Source organism: Geospiza fortis, unplaced genomic scaffold (assembly GCF_000277835.1).
Source record: "Geospiza fortis unplaced genomic scaffold, GeoFor_1.0 scaffold50, whole genome shotgun sequence".
Taxonomy (NCBI): Eukaryota; Metazoa; Chordata; class Aves; order Passeriformes; family Thraupidae; genus Geospiza; species Geospiza fortis.
Window position 1 is genome coordinate 1232432 of NW_005054382.1, and position 26396 is coordinate 1258827.

The 26396-nt window shown below is 40.2% G+C and overlaps 1 protein-coding gene across 1 annotated transcript; it reads right to left on the minus strand.

Moving 5' to 3' along the window:
* Positions 1 to 339: 339 nt before the first annotated feature.
* SHROOM2 (shroom family member 2) lies at positions 340 to 24991 on the minus strand. Its single transcript, XM_031060403.1, has 7 exons — positions 24856 to 24991; positions 20401 to 20461; positions 17139 to 17888; positions 12902 to 13453; positions 11854 to 12034; positions 7075 to 7347; positions 340 to 3171 (listed from the first exon to the last, which is right to left on the minus strand). Exons 3-7 carry the CDS (start codon positions 17228 to 17230, stop codon positions 2905 to 2907), a joined length of 1365 nt encoding a protein of 454 aa, XP_030916263.1. The 5' UTR covers positions 17231 to 17888; positions 20401 to 20461; positions 24856 to 24991; the 3' UTR covers positions 340 to 2904.
* Between the last annotated feature and the right edge of the window lie 1405 nt (positions 24992 to 26396).

A 26396-nucleotide genomic window follows, 5' to 3' on the forward strand; every position in this document is an offset into this window, starting at 1 on the left:
TTGCCCAAGCAGGAAAATCTAAACTGCTCCCCTAGGATGTGCTCTCTAAGTGGTGAGAGACCCATTTGTTTTATTGACCCCATAACACATTTTACCTTTCTGCCATCTCATATTCACACTCTTAAAATATTAAATAGATACAAACACATTTCTGGTACTTACACTAGGAACTTGAGAATGATTAATTACTGAACATATTAAAACTACTTCAGACCACAAGATAACTGGCCTGGCCTTGAAAAGCACTATTGATGGGCACCACGAGATGGCCAACACTGCAAAGCAAAGCAAAGCAAAGCAGAAGCTTTGGACATTAACACTGCACACAAAAACTAACTCTACATTGAAATATACAGTTTATTTTCTCAAAGTCAAGCAATACCATTTGTCAGTAGGTACATGTTAAGTGTCAGGCAGGAAAACTGTACATTTTCACTCTGGGCTGCAGGATCCAAACAGTTGGAGAAGCACTGTGGAAATCTTTCACTATACAAAGAGATCTAGAATTGAGAACAACAAAGGATGAAGAAACAGCCATCCCCAGGACGCCAAAGGCAAAACATTAGCACCAGATTTTTTTCAAAAAGCAACAGTACAGCTATTTACAGATTTACATATAACATTGGGAGGCCACCATCTTCACGTTTCCAGGGTGAGTGATTTTCAAAAGTTTTGAAAAAGGAAAGGAGATATTAGTGTCTACACAACTGTTCTGTGAAAAGGATAATAGATATAGCTTTCACAATATTGCTACCTTTTATCAGAGATCTAAATCAAAGTACTGTATACAAACACATTGTAATTATATTATTCTTCACATTTCACATACACATTTCAGAGTAACCACAATATGTAAAATTTTTAAAATGCCACAGATAAAACAATGCACACTTTTCTCCAAGCTAAGACAAGCATAATTTATTTATGTTTAGTTTTGGGTTTGTTATGGTTAAGGGATAGGTTTAAGGACAAAGGGACCAGTTGTCCTGGGAACATAGCAGCAAATAACTGTGAGAGGCCAGAAGACTACATTTCTGAACTAGGAGGGAGAAACTAAGGTCAACTGTAGGTCTTGTAAAATGGTAGTTCCATCTGACCTCAACCGATGCACATCAACATCATTTCAATTAAAATTTGGTCCAGGTATACAAAGTAGTGCACGATAAGGGTGTGTGGGGGGGAAACAGTCCTTTTAATGTTTGCACCTGTCTGTAAAGGAACTGGTTCCAGGGGATTTTTGTTCCCCAGTTCCCCAACTCACAAGGAATTCACTGATCAGTGCCTTTCCAGTTCTCACCCCACAAAAGAGAGGATTCAGGTAAGAAGGACAGAAAAACTCTTATGAATGCTGCCATACTGCAGGAGTAGTGGGAAGAATTCTTTGCTCTCTTTTCAACAACTGACTGTATTTTCAACCTGCTTTGCTACAGACTGGCATTCACATCAGCCTTGAAAATGGCTTCTGGTTGGGGAACCTATTTGTCTGAGGAGAGAGAAATCTTTCCCTTAGGACAATGGAAATGGTATATACACAAAGTCTTCCCGGACTTTCTTTGCCTGCAAAACTTTATCTTAACATAGAACTTGACACTTAAGACACTATAGAATCTTACTGCAGGTATCTATGCAAGTCAGCATGACCCATTACTGTGCTGCAAACATGAGTTAGCACCTCTTTTTAGAGCTACTGGAAATTATCTAAGTCAATGGCAGTATTATGAGATCAGATTAGTGATCTGATACTGTGAACTAACATCCTCTCCTTTATCACTGTTCAATGGAAAAAACAAGCAAACAGCCCCACTTATGTTCACAGTTACAACACAGAGTTGCTCCAAGTAATGCACAGTATTTACATAGCAGAATTGTTTCTATTGCATTTGGTAGTCTGAGAAAGAGGAACAAACAGCATTATGTAGGTCAACTTCAGTATAACTTAATTGTCTATATAAAACCATCACAATGTTGAGCAACCAGAAGAAAAATACAAGCAGTGTCCTTAACCTACATTTATTTCCATGAAGTGTAGTGGGTTTGGGACAAGAAGAATAAAACATGCATAAAAAAAGCACAAAAAAGCAAACGAGCCTTGTAAATAATTTAGATGAAAAATGTTTTGAATAAAATCAGCACAGTACTTCCAGCCTGTTTCTTAAATCAAGTACAACTTGGTAAAGAAAATCACTTGCATTGCATTAAGAGAGTGTACAAATATGTCTTGCAAAATAATTTAAAAAAAATCTTCATCAAGGTAGGCATTAGGTGATTTGCAAGCTGCTTAAAAAGCATTTAACTAGACTGATTTTGAAGTTGTTTTCTGCATGGGGAAAGTGCCATCCTATATACAATATTACAAAAAAGTGTCTGATGCCACAGGATCAGAGTGACACTGTATTTCAGCAATCTGAATATATTAGCTATAAGATGCATGCTTCCCCTATTTAATGTGTCTTTAAAAAACATAAAAAACCACTAAATTTAGAGCTTCTAAATGTGTGTGCATTTGTGAATTGCTGTAGGGTTTTCCAGCAGACTGTGCAGCATCTGAACATAAAGGAAGTATACAACCTATTCTAAAAACCATTGTTAGCATGCACAACTGCCACAGACTTTGAACATACTGAGCAGAAAGGTTGAGTCTCTCCCCTTTTGTGGAGCTTTCTGGAAGTTAAGCAATGAGGAACAGCTGTAGAGTCCAGCAATAAAAATGTGTTCTAAAAAATTAAATACATCATTCAAAAAAAATGAAAGAGAGCATTATTGCTGTTGCGAGAGCTATTTTTCTCTTGTGCACTTGTTTCTCTATCAGACACTCAAGCAAGCCAAGAGACTCATTTGTACACTTGGAAACTGCCCTATTCCTTCCTTCTTTCCCATTTTCCCGTTGCTGGTTGGACTGTGCCCTTATTTGAGCCGCTCGGGTTGGAGGCTGTCAGTCAGACACTTCAGCTGCTCCTCCCCCAGCTTGATCTTGTCCTCAAGCTCTCGCTGCTCAATGATGAGGGCTGACTTCATTTTCACAAAGTGCTCATAGTCCGCTAAGTTCTCCTCGCTCAAGTAGTTCGCCAAGATGTCGAAGACAATGCGCTCTCGCCGATCCAGGTTTTCCTTCAGCTCCTTGGCATCCTCGTGTTGCTGGGTCAGCAGCTTTTGCTTATCTACCAGTGTCCGCTTAGGAGAAAAGAAAAACAGTTAAAAATTCACTGGGTTCACTAGGTTGGGACAGCAGCTTCACTGTTCAATTCTCTCTCAAGTCTGTTTTAGCTACAGAGACCTTCCTGAATATTTAGAAAGGTGGAAAAAAATGCGTCTTAAAATTTAGACTAATAAAATGCATTAACAAACTGATAAAAAATGTAGTAAATCAATGAAAGACACACCATTACTTTCTGTTGGCCTCAAAAGCATCACTTCAAAGATTCCTTTACTATTTAATAGTTATAAATAGCTGTTTACAATATAGTTGCCTTTGAAGAATAGTTCTTCAAATTAAGATTCAGCTGTCTTACATCTTCCATACAGCACTGGCACGCTGTGGTTACAGAACCCAGAAACAGACCAGCTAATGGAGCCATTTGTCCTTATACAGCTCCTGACACTGTATTTAGCAATTCTGCTGCGCCCACAAGTCTTCCCAATGACATGTGAAGTCCTGTGGTCTTCAGACATGAGCAAGAGTGAAAGCTGGGGCAAGACAACAGAAGGGCAAAAGGGAAGCAAAAGAAAGAAGACAGCAGAAGACAGCAGCCTCTCCCCCAGCATCACCTGTCTGCACAGCCAAGAGTCCCACCCGCATCACCTGGCTGCCCTCCTTTGGCAGTACACAGAGAGACACAGGAGCACCATCAATCCAACCTATCTCAGATGTCTGCCTACAAGTGATTGCTTTTTTCCAGTGACAGAGTATGCCTGGCTTACTCTGACATCAAGAATTCTGTACAGGTGTCTGAACTTAATTAAAAAGTGTCCCTAAGAGGTACGAATCCATAACTTCTAGCTTTGCTTCAGAGATGGATTTTCTTTGAGAAGCTTTCTTCAAATAAACCTCAGTCTGTTCTAATAAATGTGTCCATCTTTTTAATTTGCACCTACTGTTAAATCACACATGCTGTTTAATAAGCCTGAAGGATTTACAGAGAAGTATTTTTGCAGGATATAAAACAATCTTTCCAAGATGGAAGTATGAGACAAAGGGGGCTACAGGCTAGTGAGCTTCAATAAACCTACCTGTCAGAGGTGCACATGCATCCTGTGCTGACTCTTTCTACAGACAAACCAAAGCTCAAGAGTGAAATGTTTTCAGATTTGTGCTCTCAATGTATTTAAAATACACAGCCTAGATTAACTCAGAATTCAAGACAGCTATGGAAGACAAGTCAGAAAAATCACACACTATTAGAAAAAAGTTTAATCTTCCCTTGAGCTTATGCCGGGGGAAAAAAATCCCACTGCAAGTTGCAAGCAAAATTATCTGCTGCAAAGAGATGGAACTAAAAGCTCTCCTGAGCTCACCAGGGCAAGTAGCAGACAGCCTCAAACCCAGAAGTGTGGTTAGACTGCTCCCAGGGCAGCCTTGCAGGTGTGTGCACACTGAGCAGCAGTAACTAGCCAGAATCTGATGAATGCAAGAGGATGTGGACACAAAGCACAAGCAATGAGAAGACACTGGCCTTGTTTCTAAGAGCAAGGGGGCTGGTAGCTCTTCAGATGAAGCCCCTTTCAGAAGCTGAACTTGAAATACCTGATACTGTTCCCTGTGGCAAAAAAAAAGACCTATAGCAAAGCATCTGACAGTCAAAGTATTAACTCAGCAGTTATTATTTGACTGCTTTTATTGAGAAAGTCTGGTAAGCTGTTGCTGGCTCCTAGAAAGTGGAAAGCTATCAGAGCAATGTTTATTAGACAATATCATCTTGGAAAGAAAAATCAGTGGTCACTGGGAATATGCTCTCCAACAATGGAAGCAAAATCCTCTGTTTTGTTTGTATGGTACATTAGCGGTTCACCACATAGCATCATTTGACCTACTGAAAGGACAAATACTAAAGCACAACCAAAAAAGCCACAAGCACTAGTCTAAATTCAACACTTCAAGATACATTTCATAGAATCATAGAATGGTTTGGGTTGCAAGGCACCTTAAAGATCATACAGTTCCAACCCCTGCTCTCACCATATCAGGTTTCTCAAAGCCCCATCCAACCTGGTCTTGAATATTTCCAGGTAGGAGGGTGGGTACCTCTCTGGGCAGCCTGTTCCAGTGCCTCACCACCCTCAGGAAAGAACTTCTTCCTAACATCTTATCTAAACCTCCTTCACCAGAAGGCCCCTCTCTTGTCCTATCACTACATGGCCTTGTAAAAACTCCCTGTTGTAAGCCCCCTTTGGGTACTGGCAGGCTGCTCTACAACCTCTCTGGTATTCTCTTCTCCAGGCTGAGCAGCCCCAAGTCTCTGCTTGTCTTCACAGGAGCAGTGCTCAGGCCTCTGATCAATTGAGTGGCCTTACTCTGCAAGTGTTCCAACAGGTCCATATCCTTCTGGTGTTTTGTGCCTTAGAGCTGGATGCAGCACTGCACGTGGGCTCTCACAGGAGCAGAATCTCCTCCCTTGACCTGCTGGCCACGCTGCTTTTGATACAGGACATGTTTGGCTCTCTAGGCTGCAAGTACACATTGCTGGGTCTTGTTGAGCTCTTCATCCACCAATACCCCCAAGTCTTCCTCCCCAGGGCTCATCTCAGTCCTGATGGACCTCTCCTGATGTTACTATGGCAAGATTGGTGTCAGTGCATGCGAAGATGAATGGGGATTGAAATATGTTAGAGATTTGGAGTTCTGTCAGTATAAATGTGACATCAGAACACACAGACAATTTCTGACTGTCCTTACTACATCATCTCCTCACCATCTTCCTTTTCCACATCCAGCCAGTAAACTATTTTTATCACAGCTCTCAGACTGTGTTTCCTATGTACCCAAATCATGGTAGCTCCTTCCCCATCACGAAACTGCAACCACACTTACAAAAAAGCCTAATGAGGGATTAAATTTCTCCAAGTGTCAGAAGCTTTGACCTGCCCTTTAATAAGCTGTCAAATACTTTCCTTTCCATCTCAGTCAGAGAGAAGTCTGAAGAGCCATTAATCAAGTATGTTGGGGCCAAACAGCAAAAGCACAGCTTCAGATCAGTCCCAGCATTTACTGGTTCTTATGTGTGAAATAATGCAACAGGCTGAAGAAGCAACATGAAGCCATAGCCTGTGGAAAAAATTCTGTTACAACATTTAGGTGGACTGCTGGCATTTCAGTCCACAGCTACAAGCCAAAAATCCTGCTTCACATTCACTTAACCGTAGAAGCTAAACTAACTCTAAACACACACCCCCTCCACACTCTCTATTTATTTTAGCCCAAGTTTCACAGGATCTACATCTCTCCTTTGGTACATATCTGTGTTGCTATCTATCTCCTTCCTAGGTAAGGTCTGATGGGATGTGAAGTTAAAAAAATTGCTGCAAGCCATGCCTCCCCCTGTTCCCCCCCTCCCCTGCTTTTTTTTAAAGGCTTGTCCTTCTGTTGTTTTTTGCTCTTGCTCCTCACTAGGCATTGTGGAAGGAAGCTTTTAGTAGATGAGAAGCATTTTCTTTTTAACAACCTTACAGATTTGTATCAAGATCCTCACTGAGTATAAAGAAGTCTGCAAGCTTTCTGCATTACAGCACAAACACTCCTTTTCAAATCTTGAATTGTTACCATATTTTTGTTCGCCTCCTTTTTATGCTCTTATCAGTAGATTCCCATTTTCTTTAAACTTTTGCCAAGAAGTCTGTTTTCTAGTATGTTGCACCCCAAACCCACTTTTTCTCAGCAAGCCACTCATAGTTTCAGTATTGCAAGAAAAGAAGGCAAAGAGGAAAGTTTTAAGAAATTAAAAAAAAAAAAAAGTCTTATGAGATTTATCCACACATTATCCCTCATGCTGAGTGCTGCAACTTAGATAAACAAAACCAGGCATACTCCCCTGTCCCATGAGCTTCCCTAAATGTAGGAATATTATTGTTGGCCCTTCTCACCCGTTCTTCTGGAGATGTGTTGTCATCCAGGTTATTGAGGGCGTTTTCCACCCGGGCCAGACGACCAGACAGGGACAGCAGGAGGTTGACCACTTTGTCAAGGTCACCAATAAACATCTTGAATTTGTCAAACTCATTTGGTTTGCAGACTTCTTTCACAATGGCCTCTACCTCCTCTCCCAGGATATTGTTTGCTTGGATGTCTTCCAGAAGTGTCTCCCGTGCCTCTCTCAGCACCTGCAGTTTCCTACTAATGCTGTCAATAAGTTCTTGCTGTGGAAAATAAAGGAGATAAGAATTTATTAGCACTACTGCCTTTCCCCCTACTTCTGAAAGTCATGTCAGCTGGCACTTTAACACATTTCAGACTTCCATGAGGCTTTGACAAGGAGTGCATTACAAATAAATACCTGCCTGTGTCAAAGGTCTGTATCTCTGCATTCAAAGGTTCAGGACACAGCTGCACAACGCTCAGCTTAAGACCTGTGCTAAAGCAAATTACCTTTGTGGAAAAAGATGAAGGCTTTTCACCCTACCAAGAAGCCTTCCTGCTTTTTCTCTGAGCAGCTTTAAAGCTGCTATGAACAGCAGAAAGTACAGCACATGTCTGTGTCTCTAAATACCAGGTCAGGTCCATAACACCTTGCTGAAGAGCTACACTTAGGAAGAGACACAGTACTAGAAAAACAATCCTGTATTTTCCACATGATGCAGTTAAAACTAGGGCACTGTCAAGCATTCTTTTCCTTTCTGCATAACATTAGCATTCCTCCAATAGCAGTCCTTCCACTCTCAGAAAATCTTAGCATTAACAGCGCCTTATAACATTTCTGCAGGATAGTCATAATCCCTAGGGCACAGGGAATAAAATCTACTGTACTGTACAAAGCAGCTCTGCACAAAGCTGTGCAAAGTGGCTCTGCCAAAGGACCAAAGAAGCATCACTGTCCTGGGCCAGATGAACACACAGCCTCACCTGAACTTTGGGGGGGTTCTGTACTGCAGTCCCCACTGCCTGAGGTACACTTGCACTGCCTTAGAAAAGCACATCAGGTACAGAACCAGCAGAAACCAGACCAAGAATCCAGATCTCCTTTGATCACCTGTGGTCCTTCTGTACTTCTCTGCATTTGGGCAAGAGCTCTTGTTTCTCACATGCCCATTAGCTTTTGGTGCACAAGTGGTGTGAGTTAGCTCAGCCAGCTGTCAACTCTGAGGTAATTCACACCCTAAAAATGCCTTGTTATTTAAATGTAGGTGCCTATTTCGTATTCAGCTAATTTCAGGTAAGAAAAATTTCCAAAGCATTCTCTAAACATACACCTCAGTGCAAATTCTGAATGAAAATGACATCCTTTCAAATAGTCATTATTTCACAGTACCCCTAGCTCTTTTTTTTAAATTACTCATGACATTCTTTAGGAACTCTGCTTTCTAAATGCAAATCTGATTACAAGCCTTCATGATTACTGAGAAACATACTGATAGCAGCTGTTGCTCACAGAGGCCCCTGAACAGTCACTGCCAATTTATTTTGGGAACAAAAACCAGCACAAAACAAAGTCTGTCATCTTAACAGAAAGCAAGTACACCGTGCAAATGTAGCAGCCTTTTTGAAAGTAGAAATTCAACCCATGGATTATCCATACTGGTTTTTTCCTTTTTGATTTAATGTACTCAGGTTAATCTGGATCTGGGTTATCTGCTAGCCTTGGTGCCCAAAAGATTAAGGTAGTAAGCAGTTCTACAGATGCCTGCTTTACTGACTGATTAATCTGCAGGATTTTATTTTCCCCCTTCTCTGAATGCAAATGCAGTTTGATTTGGATTATGTAGGTCACAGTGCTACACCCTCACTTCCCTCAGATGACATGCACTATGCTGCTGTTTCACCATCTGAAACACAGCAGGATACTGTGGTGCTCTATGTTATTATCTCAAGGGTTTTTTTTCCACTTCTGCAGCTATGCTGCAACTTTCTTTAATAAAAAAAAGCCAGAGCTGCTCAGCATTTACTGATCTGGTCTGCCAGTCCAGATCAGCTCTCTCAGTTTCTTTCTTTGAAAAAGAAAGAAGCCATTTTCCCAGTAACATCCTGTTTAGTAACATCCCTGCAGCTGAAGCTAAGCTCTAAAGCAACAATTTTCCAGGTGAGAAGGCCATAAATACTAAGACTGTCATATCTACTAAGAATTGGATTATGATTACTAATTGCTTTGTACCCAGATGAAGCAGCCTCTGCATGCAGCAACTGTGAACTCACTACATCCTTTTGCTAAACAGCAGAAAACCTGTATTATGTTCAATATCTACTGAGCCAGAAGAGCTGCAGTTTACATCTTCAGGCTGGCAGATGAATAATTTATGGCTGTGAATTCTGTACCAGTACACAAGAAAACAATAAAGTCATTCTTACTGATCTGACTAGCAACACAGAAGGTGGCTCAGCAGAGTGCTGCTCAGGTGGCTCACTGCTTGTCACACTTTTATATAAATTATACTCTGCTTTCAGCTCACCACCCCATTCCTAAGGAATTCAAGCCTCAAACCAGATAAAAATTGGTATACATTAATTATTTTTACACTCTTCAGCAGTTGCTGAAATTTTCCTAAGGGCAAGGGGAAACTTCTACACAGCTATACATGGATTTTCCTTACTACAAAAAACAGTCTTACAGCATCTTCAAAATCTGATCAGTATTTTATAATTGTGGTAAACCTACATTAAACTCAGTACACAAGACACACACAGTCTACTCCTGCTAGCTGGGAATACAGGGATTGGCTCAAAAAATCAAAATTAAAAAATTAACAACCCTATATGAAATTCCAATACTTATTTCAAAAGTAAAAATATCACCACACATTTCTGGTTTGCAGAGCAGAGAATGACAGATACAGGAATAATTTCACAGTGGACTGCAATTAAGATATCTCATAACAGAACTACCAGTTTCCAGGAATCAAGAAACAGGTTCTGGGCATATGGCCCATGTAAAACTACTAAAGTCATAAAGTGTGCCATTGAAATGTTCAGGTCCCTAACAATCCCTTGTTAAACTGCTGCCAAATATGAGAAGCTGGACCAAGCTGCATCTTCTATCCATTTACTAAAGATGCCTTGACCCACTTACAAAGAGTTTTATATGTTTTGTGACAAGATCCATGATGAAAGCCCACTGAACTGAGTGCTCCATCTCCATGTGGAAGAGCAGGGAGAGAAGCAAGCAGCAGGGCATGTGTGCTACAACATGTACACTTAGAGGAGAAGGTGGGAGGGTTCTGCTAAAAGCCCTTGGTGAAAACCTTCCTGTGTCATATGATTAGTGGTATATATTGAAGTTGGGGGATGGATGGAGAAGTATGGAAAGGGTAAACATGATTTTCCTGTTAAGAAACCAACAAAAGTAAATGGCACTCTTGCTTATAAAAGTTTTAGTATTTAGTTTGTTGAGCAAACAAGAAAGGTTTAATTTTACCTCCCTCCTATGCTGTAATTAATGAGAATTAAACTACTTCTAGCAAAATCATGAATGTGACAATCACATGTGGCACCAGATAAAACCAAATTATTTAAAATGAAATGAAATCCCTAATTTGTCTAAGTAGCACAGCTGTTGGATTCAGCAGCTGTCTAGCAAGAGGGTGAGGGAAGGGCTCTGCCGCAGGCACACCAAGCCCTGGCAGTGCACAGCACACTGAACAGTGTGATGCACAGGGAGGCTGAAACAACACAGAGGTAACAGAAAACACAACAGCCCCCTCAAATGCATTGCCAGCCACGCCTGCTCTGAACCACAGGTGGAAATCTCTCATTCTTAGCAACTAAATACAGTCCTAATAATTAAAAATCATTTCTTTGGGACTGGATTATCAAGTACACCCTGGCAGCTGATTTTTAAGCAGAGAGCTGACTTGGACAAAAAAGGTTTGCACACCACTACATTACTGGCTTAGGTAAACAGAGTTAAACTACATCACTTTACTTGATCAAACAGAACATTTCCTCCAGCTTATCCATACTGGGAACAATTATTAAAATATTTTGCGCCAAGTTACTAATGAGATGAATGCAATGATATTACTGCAGGACAGCGCTTTCTCCTACCACACAAATGTCAGATCCTCACTGTAGTATCTAGGGAATTATGGTGACCTTTGTTCAGAAATAAAACACCAAAGGATGGGGATGAATAAGAAGACTGCTTCCCTCCCTTGTGACAAGCAACTTCCAGTGAATCCACCAGGCTAATTAATTATCTCCCACAATCATTATTAATTTGGGAGGCAGGAGGAATATTTTGCTGTTCATGAAAACAAAGGGTGAGGAAAACAAAAAAGAAAAAAGAAGGTGTGTGTATGTTCCTTCTGTCTCAAGACAAACCCAAATTTCAAATATTTGGAACAGCTAAAACCACCACCAGCTTCAGTGGGATACATAAGCACTCTGTTTCTTTTTACATAGAGAGAAATAGAGAAGGACCTCAAATGGAAAAGGGTATTTTAAAAAACCTCCTCAAGACTTCTCCCTTTGAGACTTTCCAAAGCACACAAGTTGCAAGAAGCACCTAACATGAAGTACCTAAATTCAGAGGTGTATACTTAACTCATCTCCACAAAGAAACAAAAAACCCCCCAGAACCCAAAGAGGCTGATTTTTTCCAAGTGATCCTGCACATCTAGAAGGCCTTTTATTGGAGGCTGTTTAGTCAAACAAATTCAGTTAATGTAATGAACAGAACTCACAGCCTCCCATTACACTTTTAGAATGTCTTTTACCTTCTTCTCTGACAAATCATGATCCAGCTCATCTTCAGAATCATCCTCACTCTGCTGCTGTTGCTGCTGTTCCTGCATGTCCTTCATTTTAATCAGCAGCTCTGCCTTTGGTGCAGATGTGCTGTAGTAAGTAGAATTGGTTGTCAGGGAGATAGCAGATGGTGCACTCTGCTCCTCTTTCCTGGGAAAAAGTCAAAACTTTCATTAACTGCCTTGACACCCTAATCAATGAAAGAAAGGAGAATGTTTTAGAGCCATAATTTCCCCAAGCAAGCAGGGGGTTCAAGAGAAAACTGTTACCTATATAAATAAGATAAATAAACACTGTCTGAGAATAAAATCTGTATGAATTCAGTACATGGTCAGCAAAAGTTAAAACTGAAACTACACAGATGATTGTACATCATTACAAGAATTGAAATGCATCAAAGATATTGCAGCTGGAAACAAAATGGAAAGTTACATTTTACAAAGTAGCGCCAAAAAATCTCAGTGTCATAGATGGCATCCTTTTGGATTGAGAAAGTACAATTTTTGATTAGGGAATCATAAACTTCTTGAGAAGGATACAACTTATCAGATAATTTGTATCAAGAAAATAAAAAAATAGAACATCAATGTGGATGGAATTAAATTATTTTTTTCTTTGATCTCATTCACTTCTAGGAAATGCCTCATGCCCGCTTCAAGGTGTCATCATAAATTTTCATCACATAAAAAAGGCAAGAATATTGTTCCTTATCTATCCAGTTACTAGTCTGGATGATTTTGGTGAAATATGTAATCACAATGAAATGGCAAAAGTTAATTAATACTTAAGTTGTCAAAAATTGGCTTTCAACCATGTCTTGGAAATCTTTCATATTGTACAACACTCCTGTTTCTGTCATTAATAGTACATGCTCGACTACTATCTTATCACAGAAGTCTCAGAAAAGACCCCCAGCAGAAGGAAGACTCACATCCAGCCCCCATGGAATACTGACACACTCTGGATAGAAGCTTAAAGCTTACAAAGACATACCAGCTTACAGAAGGTAATACTCACTTCTCTTCTGAAATTTTTGGAGAGGGAACTTTTGGCAGAAGCTTCCTGCGCTGCTGAGCTTCTTCTAGGAGATGTTCATCTTTAGGGAATATACCAACCATCAGATCCATTGTTGTTTTTATTTTCACATTAGGATCTAGTATGTCTGCTAGAGATTTATCTCTTCCCACAATTTCTCTGGCGAGTTCCTCTGACTTCCAGTCTTCTAAGGTCTTTTCTTTGGCCTTCACATAGCTGGAAGCTTGTGTGGCAGCACTGCTGTCCTTCAAGTTGCTCCCAGGTTCTTCAGCTGGTTGAGGGTCAACTGGTTTGGTTCTGGCTTCTGGTTCTGGCTCTACACCTTGCCTGGTGTAAGCACAGAATCGTGAATAGGATTGCTCAGAAGTGCTGAGTGTTTTAATCTGGTCCTTTTCCAAACCACTGGGTAAAGCAGGAGGCTCCATGGTACTGACAAGGCTCTGCCGACTCTCCTTCTCTGCACTGCTCTCAGAATGAACTATCTTGATGGGAACCATTTTAACTGTAGTATTGTTGTCTATAACCCTTTCAATTCTGGAAAATAAACAAAATCCATCCTTAGAAATGGAAGAACCTTAAATCTCAATTTATATCTGCAAATCAGAGGGGAAAGCCGGAAAGCCAGAAAGACAGGTAATTCAGTGAGATAATGGACTACTCATAGCACTGTGTCTCAAACCCTAAATCTACACGTTCTTTTCTGCCCACAAACTTTAAATAGAATTATTAGTTAATTTGTAAGGGATCCTAACATCAGCCTTGTACAATACTCACGATACAGGATTTCTGTTTGTTTCCATGAACATGAGGGTCCAAACTCAGCAGCCAGGCCCCAGATTTCAGACAGCACTACTGAATCACCTTTTACCCTTTTGCTGCCATGGGCACAGAGGAAAACACCCTCAGGTCACCCTCACTGCCTCACACAGATCCAACAGTGGCCTCTCCCCTTGGCCTGACAGGCAGCTGAGCTGCCTGGGGAGTCTGTGATGCCCTCACATCAATTCTCAGCTCTTCCAAGGCAAGAGACAACAGACCAGATGGGAGCATCCCACAGGCTAGGTTTTTGCTGAGCTACAAGAATAAAAAGAATCACACATGGGAAATCTGGAAATCATTCAAAACTTAATTACATGGTTTAAAAAAATCTTCACTTATAAAATTTCACATATAAACATAGAAGCTTAATAACTAGATCCTACCATAATGTTCTAGATTTCCACTTAAAGAAGAGAAACCAGTCATTGAAGAGGATAACACATAATTCTGGATATTCTTTTTAAGAGAAGCCTGTACCAGAACTTCTGTACTGCACAGCAAAAAGGGCCACCTTAGCCATTCAGTAAGGAAAGGTATTTAAAGCAGATGCTAACTTAGATTTTTAAACTGGACAATAACATGTTAAATAACATTACAGAAACATCTGTAGCTTATGTAAACCATATAAGAAACTGAAGTCTAGTTTAGTGGTTATGAGTTTGCAAAAAGTTTAAAATTATTGTCATAATGTGGGTTTGGAACCTCTACAGCAAGGAAAGGAACATTGCCTACTAGCTAAAATATCTGGTTTTGTCTGGCTGGGTAGCTTGCTGCCTTTCAGATAAGTGACCAGGACATACTACAGCTCTTTCCCTCTAAGTGTGGGTGTGTCACTTTCCCTAAAATAAGCTTATACTTTTCTACTGTTGGTAACAGCAGAATCTGTTTGACTTGACATTTTTCTAACTTGCATTTTAAATGTTTATTTGCCTCTGAATGAACGTGCAGCCCCTCAGTAGGTATTTAATTTCCACAAGTGCTTTGTGGATATGCTGTGACATACTGATCCAACTCCTGGGGCAGGTTTCCAGCCCATGCTGAACCTCCCCATTCCATTTCATCAGGCTGTTTTCATTCAAGGGGACTGTCGCTTTGAAGAGCTCACTTCTGCGCCCACTGCTTAGACCCAGCTCCCCACCTGCAGACTGGGACTCTCCTGACTGCAGCAGAGCTGGGCAGTGCCCAGCCACCACCCCCAACCCTTTCTTTTGCTTATTTTAATTAAAGCCCACACATTTGAAGCTCCATCAGAATGTGAAGAGGAACGTATTTTGGAATCTGGGGGAAATATAAGATGAATGCATGTATGGGTGCAACTGGAAAAGAAGTGAGTTGAGTGCAATTCTTCATCTAAAATGCCCAGCATCTGTTTTGAGACTTTGAGTACATTCCTCTCAGCGTAGTCAAAGATTTTAGAAAACCTTAAGGCATCCTTAAATCAATTGCTCTCAATAAAAGCAAAGACAGTTCAACACCAGGTGTTTCAAAAATTCTGTTTCTGCAATCACTACCCTGCTGATTTCTGAAGCTTTTCCATCTGTGGAAAGGCAGCATGAAATTTTGACTTGCAGCAACTCTGCTTATGGACATTCCAAAGCTTAACCCAACCACAAAATGTCCCTCCTTGACTTGAGTTTAGGTTTACTGGAAATCTATGGATGCACTCTTTTCAGCTTTGCTGCTGCTGAACAGCTGTTTTTGGCAATAGCTGAGCTGTGTACACCATCAGTGTACAGTACACCATCAGTACAGCACACAGTAATGTGTGTGTTTGCCCCACGCACATTATTCTACCTAAATCACTCTGGGAAACCCTGCACACACAAGACATTTCTCTTAAAAGAGTACAAAAGCTATAAGCTAACACCATCAAACATCAGTTGCCTCCAGCATACAAAGTGGCCATGTCCAAACACTTCTACGCAAGGAGCCAATAGAAATAATAAGCCAAATCTGATTAACTATGTATTAAGATAAACCTACTTAACATATTTTATTCATATGAAATAAACACCATATCAAAAGTTCTGAGGTATGGCCACCACACTTGTGCTTTTTTGGCCAAACCTGTTTTAGTGAGTAATTTAATTATTAACTCGGGACAATACATTGTGTACAAACAAGAGCTGTCTGGGCCTAAGAATTTTAAATGTTAGCAAAAGATTCTCAGGGTAAGTATTTCATCTTTCAGATATGGGCATATAATTAGGCACACCTCAGTGCTCATTTCAATATTAAAGCTTAGCAAAAAGGAAGGACAAATACAATTGCCTTTCTACACATCCTTCGTATCTGTTCATAAAGTACTACATTAAGGAAGTCAAAGCAAAATATTAAGGAAGTCATTATTGTCATCTACCTTAGCACATGGATTCTAGGGTTCATATGACATATTGCACTTTTAATTGTAAATTATATTATTACTTCATGTTAAAAACACAGCAGAATGAAACCTCATTTTTTCCTCCAGTTGTAAGAGGAAAAACACTGAAGCTTATTTAGGAATAAAAGTGATTTATGTTTTCATGTAATGAGGCAAAATGGAAAACAGCCTCAGTTTGTTCAACCATTTACATTAGAGTAGAGAAAAGCCATGCCAACTGCTTTTGCTCAGAGAAGCAACCTCTGCAAGAATTTAGAGATTTTGTTTTCATTCTTTAACCATGAATTACAGTGCTGAAGGATTTATGAAAACCAAGATTCCTGAGCTTCCTGGAAGAGTGTGTTATCTTGTGGTAGAATAACCTTTTATGATGTTAGCAGCATATGACAGACACAGCAATCCATTAATTTCAGTCAGTTGTCTAATTCTGAGATTATCTACCCTGGGAAACGACTGACAATCTCCTACTGAGTGTTCAGTCCTTGTCAACATAAAGTGTTGAGGACCTCTCCACAGACACCCTGAAGTGCCACATTTCACTGTAAAAGCAACATAAAACCAGTCATGATTTGGCAAGTGTATATTGCTCTGTGTGTTTTCAAAACAGATGTTCTCACAAAGGATCCAGCTTCCCTTCCCACATCTGCTTTGTCCCTCCCTACACTGATTCATGTTTATATACAGACTCAGGTAGGGGAGATGATGACAGGGACTTTTCTGACTTTGCCTGTACTTTCAGAGGAAAATCCCTTAGAACCCTCCCCTTTCATTTTCTGCTAACTACCAGGTGTAACACCTGGGCAGCACAAGTCAACTAAAAGAAACCACAGACCAGCTGAAGGACATTAATGGTACCAAAAGGAATTTCACACAAGTCTGTGGTCTCTAAAATATGCTGCAATGGCTCAATGCTTAATGAACTTGAAGAATGTGTAAAGAAAATGAAGAGACAATCAATAATAACATCTAACTGGGCAAGAAGTGTTAATAAAATAGTAGAGGAGTTACATCTAGTACCTGGCTGGGTTCTCATCCTGTAGGGACACAGGAGGCTTATCAGTGAGCTTCTGTGGTGCAAACTGGGGAGAAGGGGACCTTGATGACTCCATGCCAGGTTTCTGAAGATATCGATACTTGGTAGACTCTGACTTAAGGTGTGTTTTTTCTTCTAAGTGCTGACAAACATTCTCTGTGGATGACACTTGCTGGAGCTGCTGTGGATTAGCACTCTTCAGTTTTCCATTGAAAGCTGCAGGGCTCTGACAGAGAGAGGATTGACTGGCAAAGACTTGGGCAGAGCTGGGGGATGAGGACAGGAAGGGCTGGCCAGGTGCTCCCAGCAGGGATTCAGAAGAGGTGCCGAGGGGCGGTGCAGAAATATCTGGTCGCCTGTATTTGTCTCTTTTAGGTGGTGGTGGCCTCTGAGGAGCAGGTCCACGCTTCTTGTTCAGCGGCACTGGCTCTGTTCTATGGTTTTCCTCTCCTTTGCCCGAGGACTGACAGGAGTGGTTCTCTTTAGAGGTCTGTGGCTCAGAGCAGGGCAGGTGAGGCAGGCTACAATCCTTGCTCTTCTCATTCACATTTTCCTGAGAGTACCGGTAGTCACTAGGCAATGTCCCAGACCTGCCCCGACTCTCGTGAGGCAGAACTGTAGGTTCTTGCACGTGCAAAGGTCTGACAGAAGACTTCCACTTGTGGCCTAAATTCTGGTCCAGTTGATCTCTCTTCTCTTGTGGGCTTTCCCTCAGGACCCTTGTGTCAGCTTGCCTAGAGAAAAGAACATGCTTTTAGTATGCTGCTGATTTATTTCTTTCGGTGCAAGGCCAATGCACCAACCCAGGAAGCTTGAACACTGAGATCACATCCAACACTGAACACCAACTCCTCCAGTCTATGGTAACTGTACAGCACAAAAACATCCTCTCATGTATGGGCACACATGGTGTACTTAATCTAACGCGATGAGTCAAAACATAATGTCAGGCTAAATTAGGGTATGGAGCGCCACAGGACACGACACAACCTCTGGGTAACCCAAGGCGCTGCACTTGCACAGCTTAGTTAAATGCACAGCCAAACAGCCAAATGTTGGTAGAAAACAAAACTGTCTCCAGTTTTGTTTAATTCTAAAAACTTAATTCTAAAAAAATTTACAATTTAATTCTCTTCTTGCTCCAAAGTCAGTAACAAAGTGTGTGAAACACGTTTCTTATCTGGGTGCAATAATACTTCAGTAACATTTTAAAATGTGAACTGAATACCAGGAACTTTAATTATCAATCTGGAGGTTGAATTTTTGTGTGTCTGCTGAAAAATGAAATGAGAGCAAACAAAATGTTTGCTGAAGCTAAAAAATTGGGGAAAATCACTATCTCCTGAATTAAGGCGGAAAAGAAAATTTAGAAATTTATTTTCTGGTCAGACTTATTTTAAGGTTGAACTTCTTTTGCCCTGTCAGTACAAATGACAAACAATGGCCAAAAAGGCCTTATCTTATCCTAACAGATTTTGAGTTTATTCCAGTTTCACACTCTCTCTATAGTGACGAAACAGCCTTTTCCAGTTCCAGGCTTGTCCTTTGCCGCACGACACGTAGAACATTTGTGCTCACCAGATAAAGACAAAGTGGGGAAGGAGCAGAAGGCAGGAGAAAGTACCTCTGGAGCCCCAAGAGGAGACTGGTTTGCCCTCTGCTTTAAAGGAGGCTGAAGAGACATTATGAGCTTAGAAAACAAGCTGCAACAAAGAAGTTAAAGGCTTCAGAGAGTTACTAATGTAAATTATGCTACTGACAGTGCTGGTCTCTGTATTTTTAAATAGTAATCCTGTAGTGATCCACTGCCCAAGCCTTCTTTTGAGGTGACTCTGAAAGAGGCATCTTTCCCAGCCCATTTGTAAAATAAAGTTTAGTTGAATTTTTCAATGTAAACGTGTTATTAACATCACTGTACCAATTTTGAGATTGTCTATAGGCAGTTAACACCAGTGTGTAGGAAAACAAAATTTGAGATAAAAGCACATACATGAAATAACTATTAAAGTCTGTTGTAAATTCAAGAAGAAAAAAAATTACACACTGCATTTCTATTTTAATTAAATTAAAACAAATATTTAAAATTAAGTATTATGGAAAGATGACTGATTAGATGTGGATTCCTGAAAAGTCACATACACAGTCTTTCTCTCTCTCTCATGTGAAGTGCTAAACCTTAAAATTCAACTTTAACCAGTAAATTTTAAATTTAACATGAATGAGGAGATTAATGTTGTTGACATTCAAGTCTCTTCATATTGCTCTCACCGAAGATTAGTCGGTTCAGACAACTTCAAGTTGTCTGACAAATTCAGAGTCAATTCTGATTTACAAAACAGTATTTATTGACTCCTCCTTTAACAGTAGATGAAAGACAGTTTTGTGAAGTAGAAAATTATACAAAAGGCCCAGAAGACCAACACTATTCAGGTTTGGCTACATGACATCTCAAGAGCCAGCTCATTTTCCCTAGCGAGTTCAATGTAAGCAGAACCAGGCCTGTAAATAGATCCACTAATTTTAATAGAGATATTTACCAAATGAAGACTGCAGGCCTTACATATGAAATACTGTGCTTAAACCAGCATTTTTCATTGTCTAGATAACCCATGAACAGCACAATTTTCTCCTTGTTAATCCGTGCAAAAGCTCTTCAGGCCTCCCAATTCACCTTCACATCCATAAGCCACAACAAAAACCAGTGCAACAGATGCTCTCAGGTGCACAGAAAAATCCAGGGTATGACACAAAATGTTGCGAAGACAGCAATTACATGCATTACCTCAGCCAGTTTGCAAAATACACCATGAACTTGGCATGCACATAGGGATTGGGAGTGCTGGTGGAAGCAAACAGGACAGAGAACACCACCAATCTGACACATCTGCATATCCAAAACATGTAACCAATATATTGGTGTATATTTATATATTTATCTGGCTCAAAAATAATGAATGCTCTAGCAGTCCTGTCACTTTCCAAAACTGAGCAAAAGTACATAAAGAATTACAGCAGAGAGAAATTTAGGAGATGCCATATTTGCAAACATGGAGATAAAATTCAGAGATTACACACATTACTTCATACAGCTTCCACAAATTAATAAAAAATTTTGCAGCACCACACAAAATGGGTCTGAGCAGAGGTGGTGGCTACATTCAAAACTGAAGCTAAATTGCATTCAGTGTGAGTGCATCTTCATGCAAAACATGCTCATCACATTATTTTGGAGAGATGTAAGCTTACTGTTCAGAAAGGAGGAAAAGAAAACAAGCTTCAAGCCCCAGGAGAACACAGTGGCAAGAACCTGCAAAGGTGTTACATTATTATCAATACTGAGAAGTCCATTAAACTGCTTGTTATTTGTCAGTGCATTATGTAATAATCTGCCCAGAACACAGCTGGTTTGGAAATGAGGCCCATAGGATTATGCAAAGATAACATACCACTGAAAGGAACTCATCATTTATAACCAAACATCACAAAGTGAGAGACAGAACAGTTTTAAATCATCTGAAAACATGACTATTGACTTAATTACTATTTTCATTCTAGATAACAAACCAGCCAACATCAAAAACATTAAACTCTTCGCTATCTTCAAACCCAAAGCTCCCCCACCCCCATAATACAATGCCCCAATTACCCCAGTTGCAGGAGCCTTGCTGAGACAACAGAACTGGGAAAGCTCACACACATTCCCCACGCCAGCACGGCACATTACAGCTTTCACTGCCAGGCAACTTACACCAGTCACTTAACCCCAGCTGCAAAGGAAGTGTAATTAAGAGTCTTATGTTATTGCTACAAAGTAGTATTCAGCAAGGGTGAGTCTAGTACAGGAGTCTAACACGAGTCTTTTCTACTGCATTTGTTTTAAGTATTTTGCTGTAGGAGCTTTCATATCTAAATGGCAGGAGGCAGAAAACCAATGTAGGCTTCTGACTGAAAAGAAGGAATTGCTTCATTACACAAACCAGCCCTTCACATTTTTGAGAAGCTCTCATTTAGCAGAGGGCTCAGCATTCCCAGAGGGGATCTGTGTAGAGAGACAAGAGGCTGAGCACTCATCAGTGAATGCAGGAGGAGCTCTGCTCTGTCTTGCACTTTCCCAGTGGCCACAGCCACACCAGCATCACTTACTGCAGTGGGGGTGGGAATGTGGATCTCCATACTGGCACAAAGTACTTTCTACCTAAATGGACAAGTACCTCTCCCAGTTTCCTTCTGGCCCCATTAGCTTGGGGCATACACACTCAAGACTGAAATGTAAAGGCCACGCAAAGAATAAGCTGGGCAAAAACCTCCCAGGTCTCATCCCCAGCCTGGACACCTCCAGTCCCCCGAGCAATAATACAACAGGCTATTCCAACAAACCAGAGAGAAGTAACAGTAATGTGAGCTCTTGCATGAAGGTTAAACCATATACATATACACACACATTAACCTGAAGCCTGCCAGTGCAGTCACTGAGCATTTACAAAAATGAATCATTATGTATATATGCCTATCAGAAGAATAACATTTTTGGTTGCCATAAAAAACAACTCCAAATAACTTTCTTCATTTGCCCCATATTCAAGACTTGACTAAATCTGGATAGAGAGATAGAATGATCTGATCCAATGTTGTATCTCAATAAATGAAAGTGATTTCAATAAGCTCAGTGTGTTTGATTTTTATCTGTCTGATTTACAGTTTCTTGAGAACACTTCAGGCCAACCCAAACAGTGCCACGAGACGCTCCAACTTCAAAATCCCAGACTAGATAAGCTTTGCAAAAATGCATCAGCCAACATTTGAAAAATGTATCATTCATTAAAGACCTGAACTGTGTGCAAAAGTTTCACCATAAAACATAAGCACAGTTATGTAACCAATGATATGTCCTGCACTAACTCACTGGCAAAGGAGAGCAAATGGAGTGGCTGTTTCTGATTTAATTTAAATTCCTTCTCAAGAACTACAAGCTATATTGGAAAAAGGCCTTCATACCTGAGTATGATTCTACCATAAAAGTCCTCCTCCTACAAAAACAAACACTCTCAAAATCAAGGCCACAGTTTTGCAGTCCCTTTAAAGCGACCATATGCAGATACTCTGCCGGAAGAGGCAGTCTCCTTCTTAGACACTTTGAGCTTTGTCTTCCTGCTCTTTCCAGCATACTAGCAGTAGGAATTGTACAGCCTCCCAGAAAACTAGATCAAGGACCTGACCTGGCTTGAAATAGATAATTATGTGGCTTAAAGCAATTGGGAAATACTGTCTTTGCATATGACAAAATCCTGTTTATAGGCACAGCTCTTGCCAATACTTTTTAAGCTATGAACTTCATGTGCTGAAACTATGTTTTCATTGTGTATTTTTCTGGCACATGGCACACTGGGATCCAAAAGCACTTCTGCAATAATCCACAAATAAAGGGTAGTTTCTTCTATCCAGTATAGTTCTGCTTGAGACAACACAATGCTATGAAGTTAGAATGGGGCTTCCAAGACTGTTGGAAATTCAGGAAAAATTTTGCCATCTAATGCCACATTTTAATCCATATTGATAAGCACTAACTAATGCATGATGGGTGCCTTCTATTATTTCAGAAACTTTAAAGGTTCAAAAGCATCAGCTCCCCTAAGAGAAGGTAGGTGGAAGCCAAGTGGGATATGCTAGGCTATCACAGGTCTCACAAGATACCTGTTTAGACAACCATCAAGCCAACCAAGTTTAGTCAACTTAGAATGAAATCTGAGTTCTCTGTGGACTACAACTTGACTCAGGACTTCACTTGCACAGAGATGTCTCCCTTCTATTATTTATCTCAATCCTCATCAAAGTCCGATATCCTTTTTTTTAGAGGGTCCAGGACCACTTAAACCCTTAAACTGGTTTTACTATTGGAATACTCAGGAGACACTGACAACACAATAACACAGTTTGGACATGCAATACCAGGGCAATTATTTCACCAGTGGCTCATTTTTCTGATGAACTCTCCATCTGCTTTCACTACTGAGTCAGTACAGCACACACTATCCATCAGACAGCAACAATAAAACATATTCCAAAGATGCTATATGAGAGCTTTATGAAAGTACTTAGAAATCTTAGAAGATAAATGCAGAGAATAAAGAACCCTCTAAAGAACCATGATGGCTGTACCCTAAGAGTCATGCCATGAAGAGGCACAGCATACAAGCCACTACAAAGAATCAGAGCTCTCCACTGCCTTGGTCTGAAGAGACGGATGATGGCAACTAGCATCCAAGAAGCACTACTGAAGCAAACGGTCCTAAAACCAAAACACATGTTAAGATGAAAAGAATAATGAATACTGAATGATGAGAGAATGCTTTCTCTCTCTCAAGGGAAAAAAAAAAGGCCTGTCAGAAGACAACTGAAGGTACAAAACTAGCAAGATATTTCACAAAGTATATCCCACAGCACATCACTGGTACACTACAACCTGTTTATCATGGTGCAAGTGCTGGTTCTTCAATTCTGTCTCTGAAAGCCTGTTAACATTATCTGTGCCTCAATGGCAGCTGTTTAGTCAGTCACACTAAATACAGCTTAGTTGTTGCATCCAATGTGATAAAGCAAAATGTCACTCTACCTTAACAACTCTTGCATTATCACCTGGCTTTATCACAGAATGAAATACAATAACAAACACTTCTTGCCAGTTCATCGATCCCACCAGAATTTCTCTCCTGTCCTGCCTGCATGGCAAGATACACAATGCAATGAGTTTTCCTATCTCATTCTGCCTCTCTAAAAATGTTACCTCTTTCCCCATGAAAATCAGAAATAAATAACAAAGAACATATCCACTCCAATTCTGCAGTAAATAGACAAAGTTATATTGATGGATGAATGTAGGCCAGTCATGGGTAAAAGCAAAAGACACAGGCCCATAACAAAAATAAAATCTGATTAAAATTATATTTCTTACAGCAGCACAAGGGAAGAATCTTGTGGAAAAGGGCAGGGGGAGAGATGCTTTCCTTTCCTTAGTTCAGAAAACAAAAGCCCCTCCTCCATTCTGCTGCACATCAAAAATAAACAATAAAAGGTAATTTTTACTGCTGCATTCTTATTGCTTTATCTATTGCATGACTCTCCTAGCACACAGGGGATTACCTGCATGGAATTAAAATTACTTCTACTCAAGTCAGCCAGTTAATGTGTTCAGTACTTACACACTGAATTCAATCATCAGAATATCCCAACAGTATAACAAGAACCATCATATTACACAAATGGCAACCATTGCAGAGACAAAAGACAATATTTTCCAACACTGCTAACAAGGAAATCACAGTCACATTAAAAAAAAGCTCAAAGAAGAATGATTGTTTTGTCAATTTACTAAAAAAACCCCTACATTCCAGTTGCCACTCCTTTGATTTTTTTTTCCATTTAGACTTTTTTGTCCTGATAATGCTGTTGCTATTTTCTTGTTGCTATTACTACTGAAAACAGCTGCTTGCAGCTGAACAAGAATTAGGTAACAGAAGACAAGCTATAAAATGAAACACTTTGTGAATAACAACTAGGTCACCTGGGATTCACAGGCATTCTCTCACCAAAAAAGAACACATAGCTAGCTCATCTCTAAAGGAAAAAAAATCCTAAATCAGTTATTTAAATTAATTAGCATGCACACATTTCAATAGCCACCTTTTCACTCTGAGCCACACTCACCCGTTTGCTTCTGCTAGTCACATCCAATTCTCTTACACTCCCAGCTAACAGCTCCTGCTGCTGTGGAAAGGTCTCTGTGCAAGCCTGTACTCACAGTAACAGGCTTGCCAGGCAAATAACAAGATGAAAAGCTCTCGCACCACCCCTAGCCGAGAGGAACCCTGAGCCTGGCACCCTGAGCCACAACAACGGCACTGCAGCCCTCAGTCCAGAAAACAAGTATTTTCCAAAGGCACTGCCTTCTAATTCCAGTGTGCATGATGCCAACTGTGAAAACAAAAGCTGCTAAAAACAGCACGTGTGTGCGAGCATATGCACACAGAGCATCTTAGCTGGAATTAACTCACGTTTTCCCCCTATTCTCCCAACCCATCAGCAAACAGGGCAGTCGATTGCACTAAGCAACATAAAATTCTGTACCAAACATTGCATCATTGCTAATTTGCTACTGTAGCTTTTGCTGATAGAGGCAGAAGATGCAGCCTATTCTCAAAGACCTGAAGAACAAAAGAAATACTGTATGAATTAACACTGCAAATTTCTGTTCACGACTGACAAAAAATGGTAAATAAGGCACACACCTCAAGCCATTTCTTTCATGCTTTAACACTAAAGACAAGACATTCTTACCAGAATTTACAGCTTTTTACCCATATACTGGATATGTGAGCTTTACATCCTTGCAAATGTGCCAGCCAGTTTGAAAGCCTTGCAGAACTGAATCTGTCTCAACCTCTGCGTCTCATTTACTGTAACACAGAGGATTTTCAAAGCCATGCCTTACAACAGCTGGCTTGTTTTTGCCTGCTTCCTATGATTGACAAGTTCATACAAGCTCTGTCAACTTTAACCTTGATAAGTGAAGGCTTAGTCTGTATTTTATGTTACATCACCAGAAACTTCTGACCTCAGGGAAAAGATCTCAGAGACTTCAAAGCTTTTCCTTTCCCCCACCCCCACCTCCTGGATTTGCTTATTAAAAAAAAATAAAACAAAACTAAAAAGTCCTCTAATTTTTTAAGGGTTTTCATTTGTGAAAATCATGATCTGCATTTCCACAACTACAGCTCTGCAAGTTTTAACTATTTACAATGATTTTAAAAGATCAGTGTGTCACTAGGTTCCTTTCTGAACAACACTCAAATAACCAAGTCTAATTCTAGAGGAGAGTGTTCATCAACAGCCCTCCAGCCTGAATTTTTTTGCATGTGTTGTGTGCACAGGCGCCCTCTCTTGCAGGAGATTCTGCAGGGAAAGAACTGAATGCTTTCATGCTGCATGAGCACATTGCCACCCCCACGCTCCATCTTTAGAAGGCATCATGGCTTTCATCAGAGCAAAGCTCAAGCTCCTTTCAATTTATCTACAAGAACACATTAAAGACTTAATAGAAAAGTTGTGGATAAGGCTTTAATAAGTATGAAAAGATAATTTTAAAGATGACCATTTTAACAGGAAAATGTTATTTAAACTGCACACAAAACCACATAGAGCAGCTAGATATTCAGTAAATAACCTCCCCTAAAATTTTTCTGCCTATT

Coding starts and splice junctions, on each gene's coding strand:
- SHROOM2 (XM_031060403.1), bottom strand. CDS start 17,230: ATGGAGTCATCAAGGTCCCCTTCTCCCCAGTTTGCACCACAGAAGCTC. Junction 12,035..12,901: donor CCAAAAATTTCAGAAGAGAA/GTGAGTATTACC, acceptor ACTTTTTCCCAG/GAAAGAGGAGCAGAGTGCAC. Junction 7,348..11,853: donor ATGATTTGTCAGAGAAGAAG/GTAAAAGACATT, acceptor TATTTTCCACAG/CAAGAACTTATTGACAGCAT.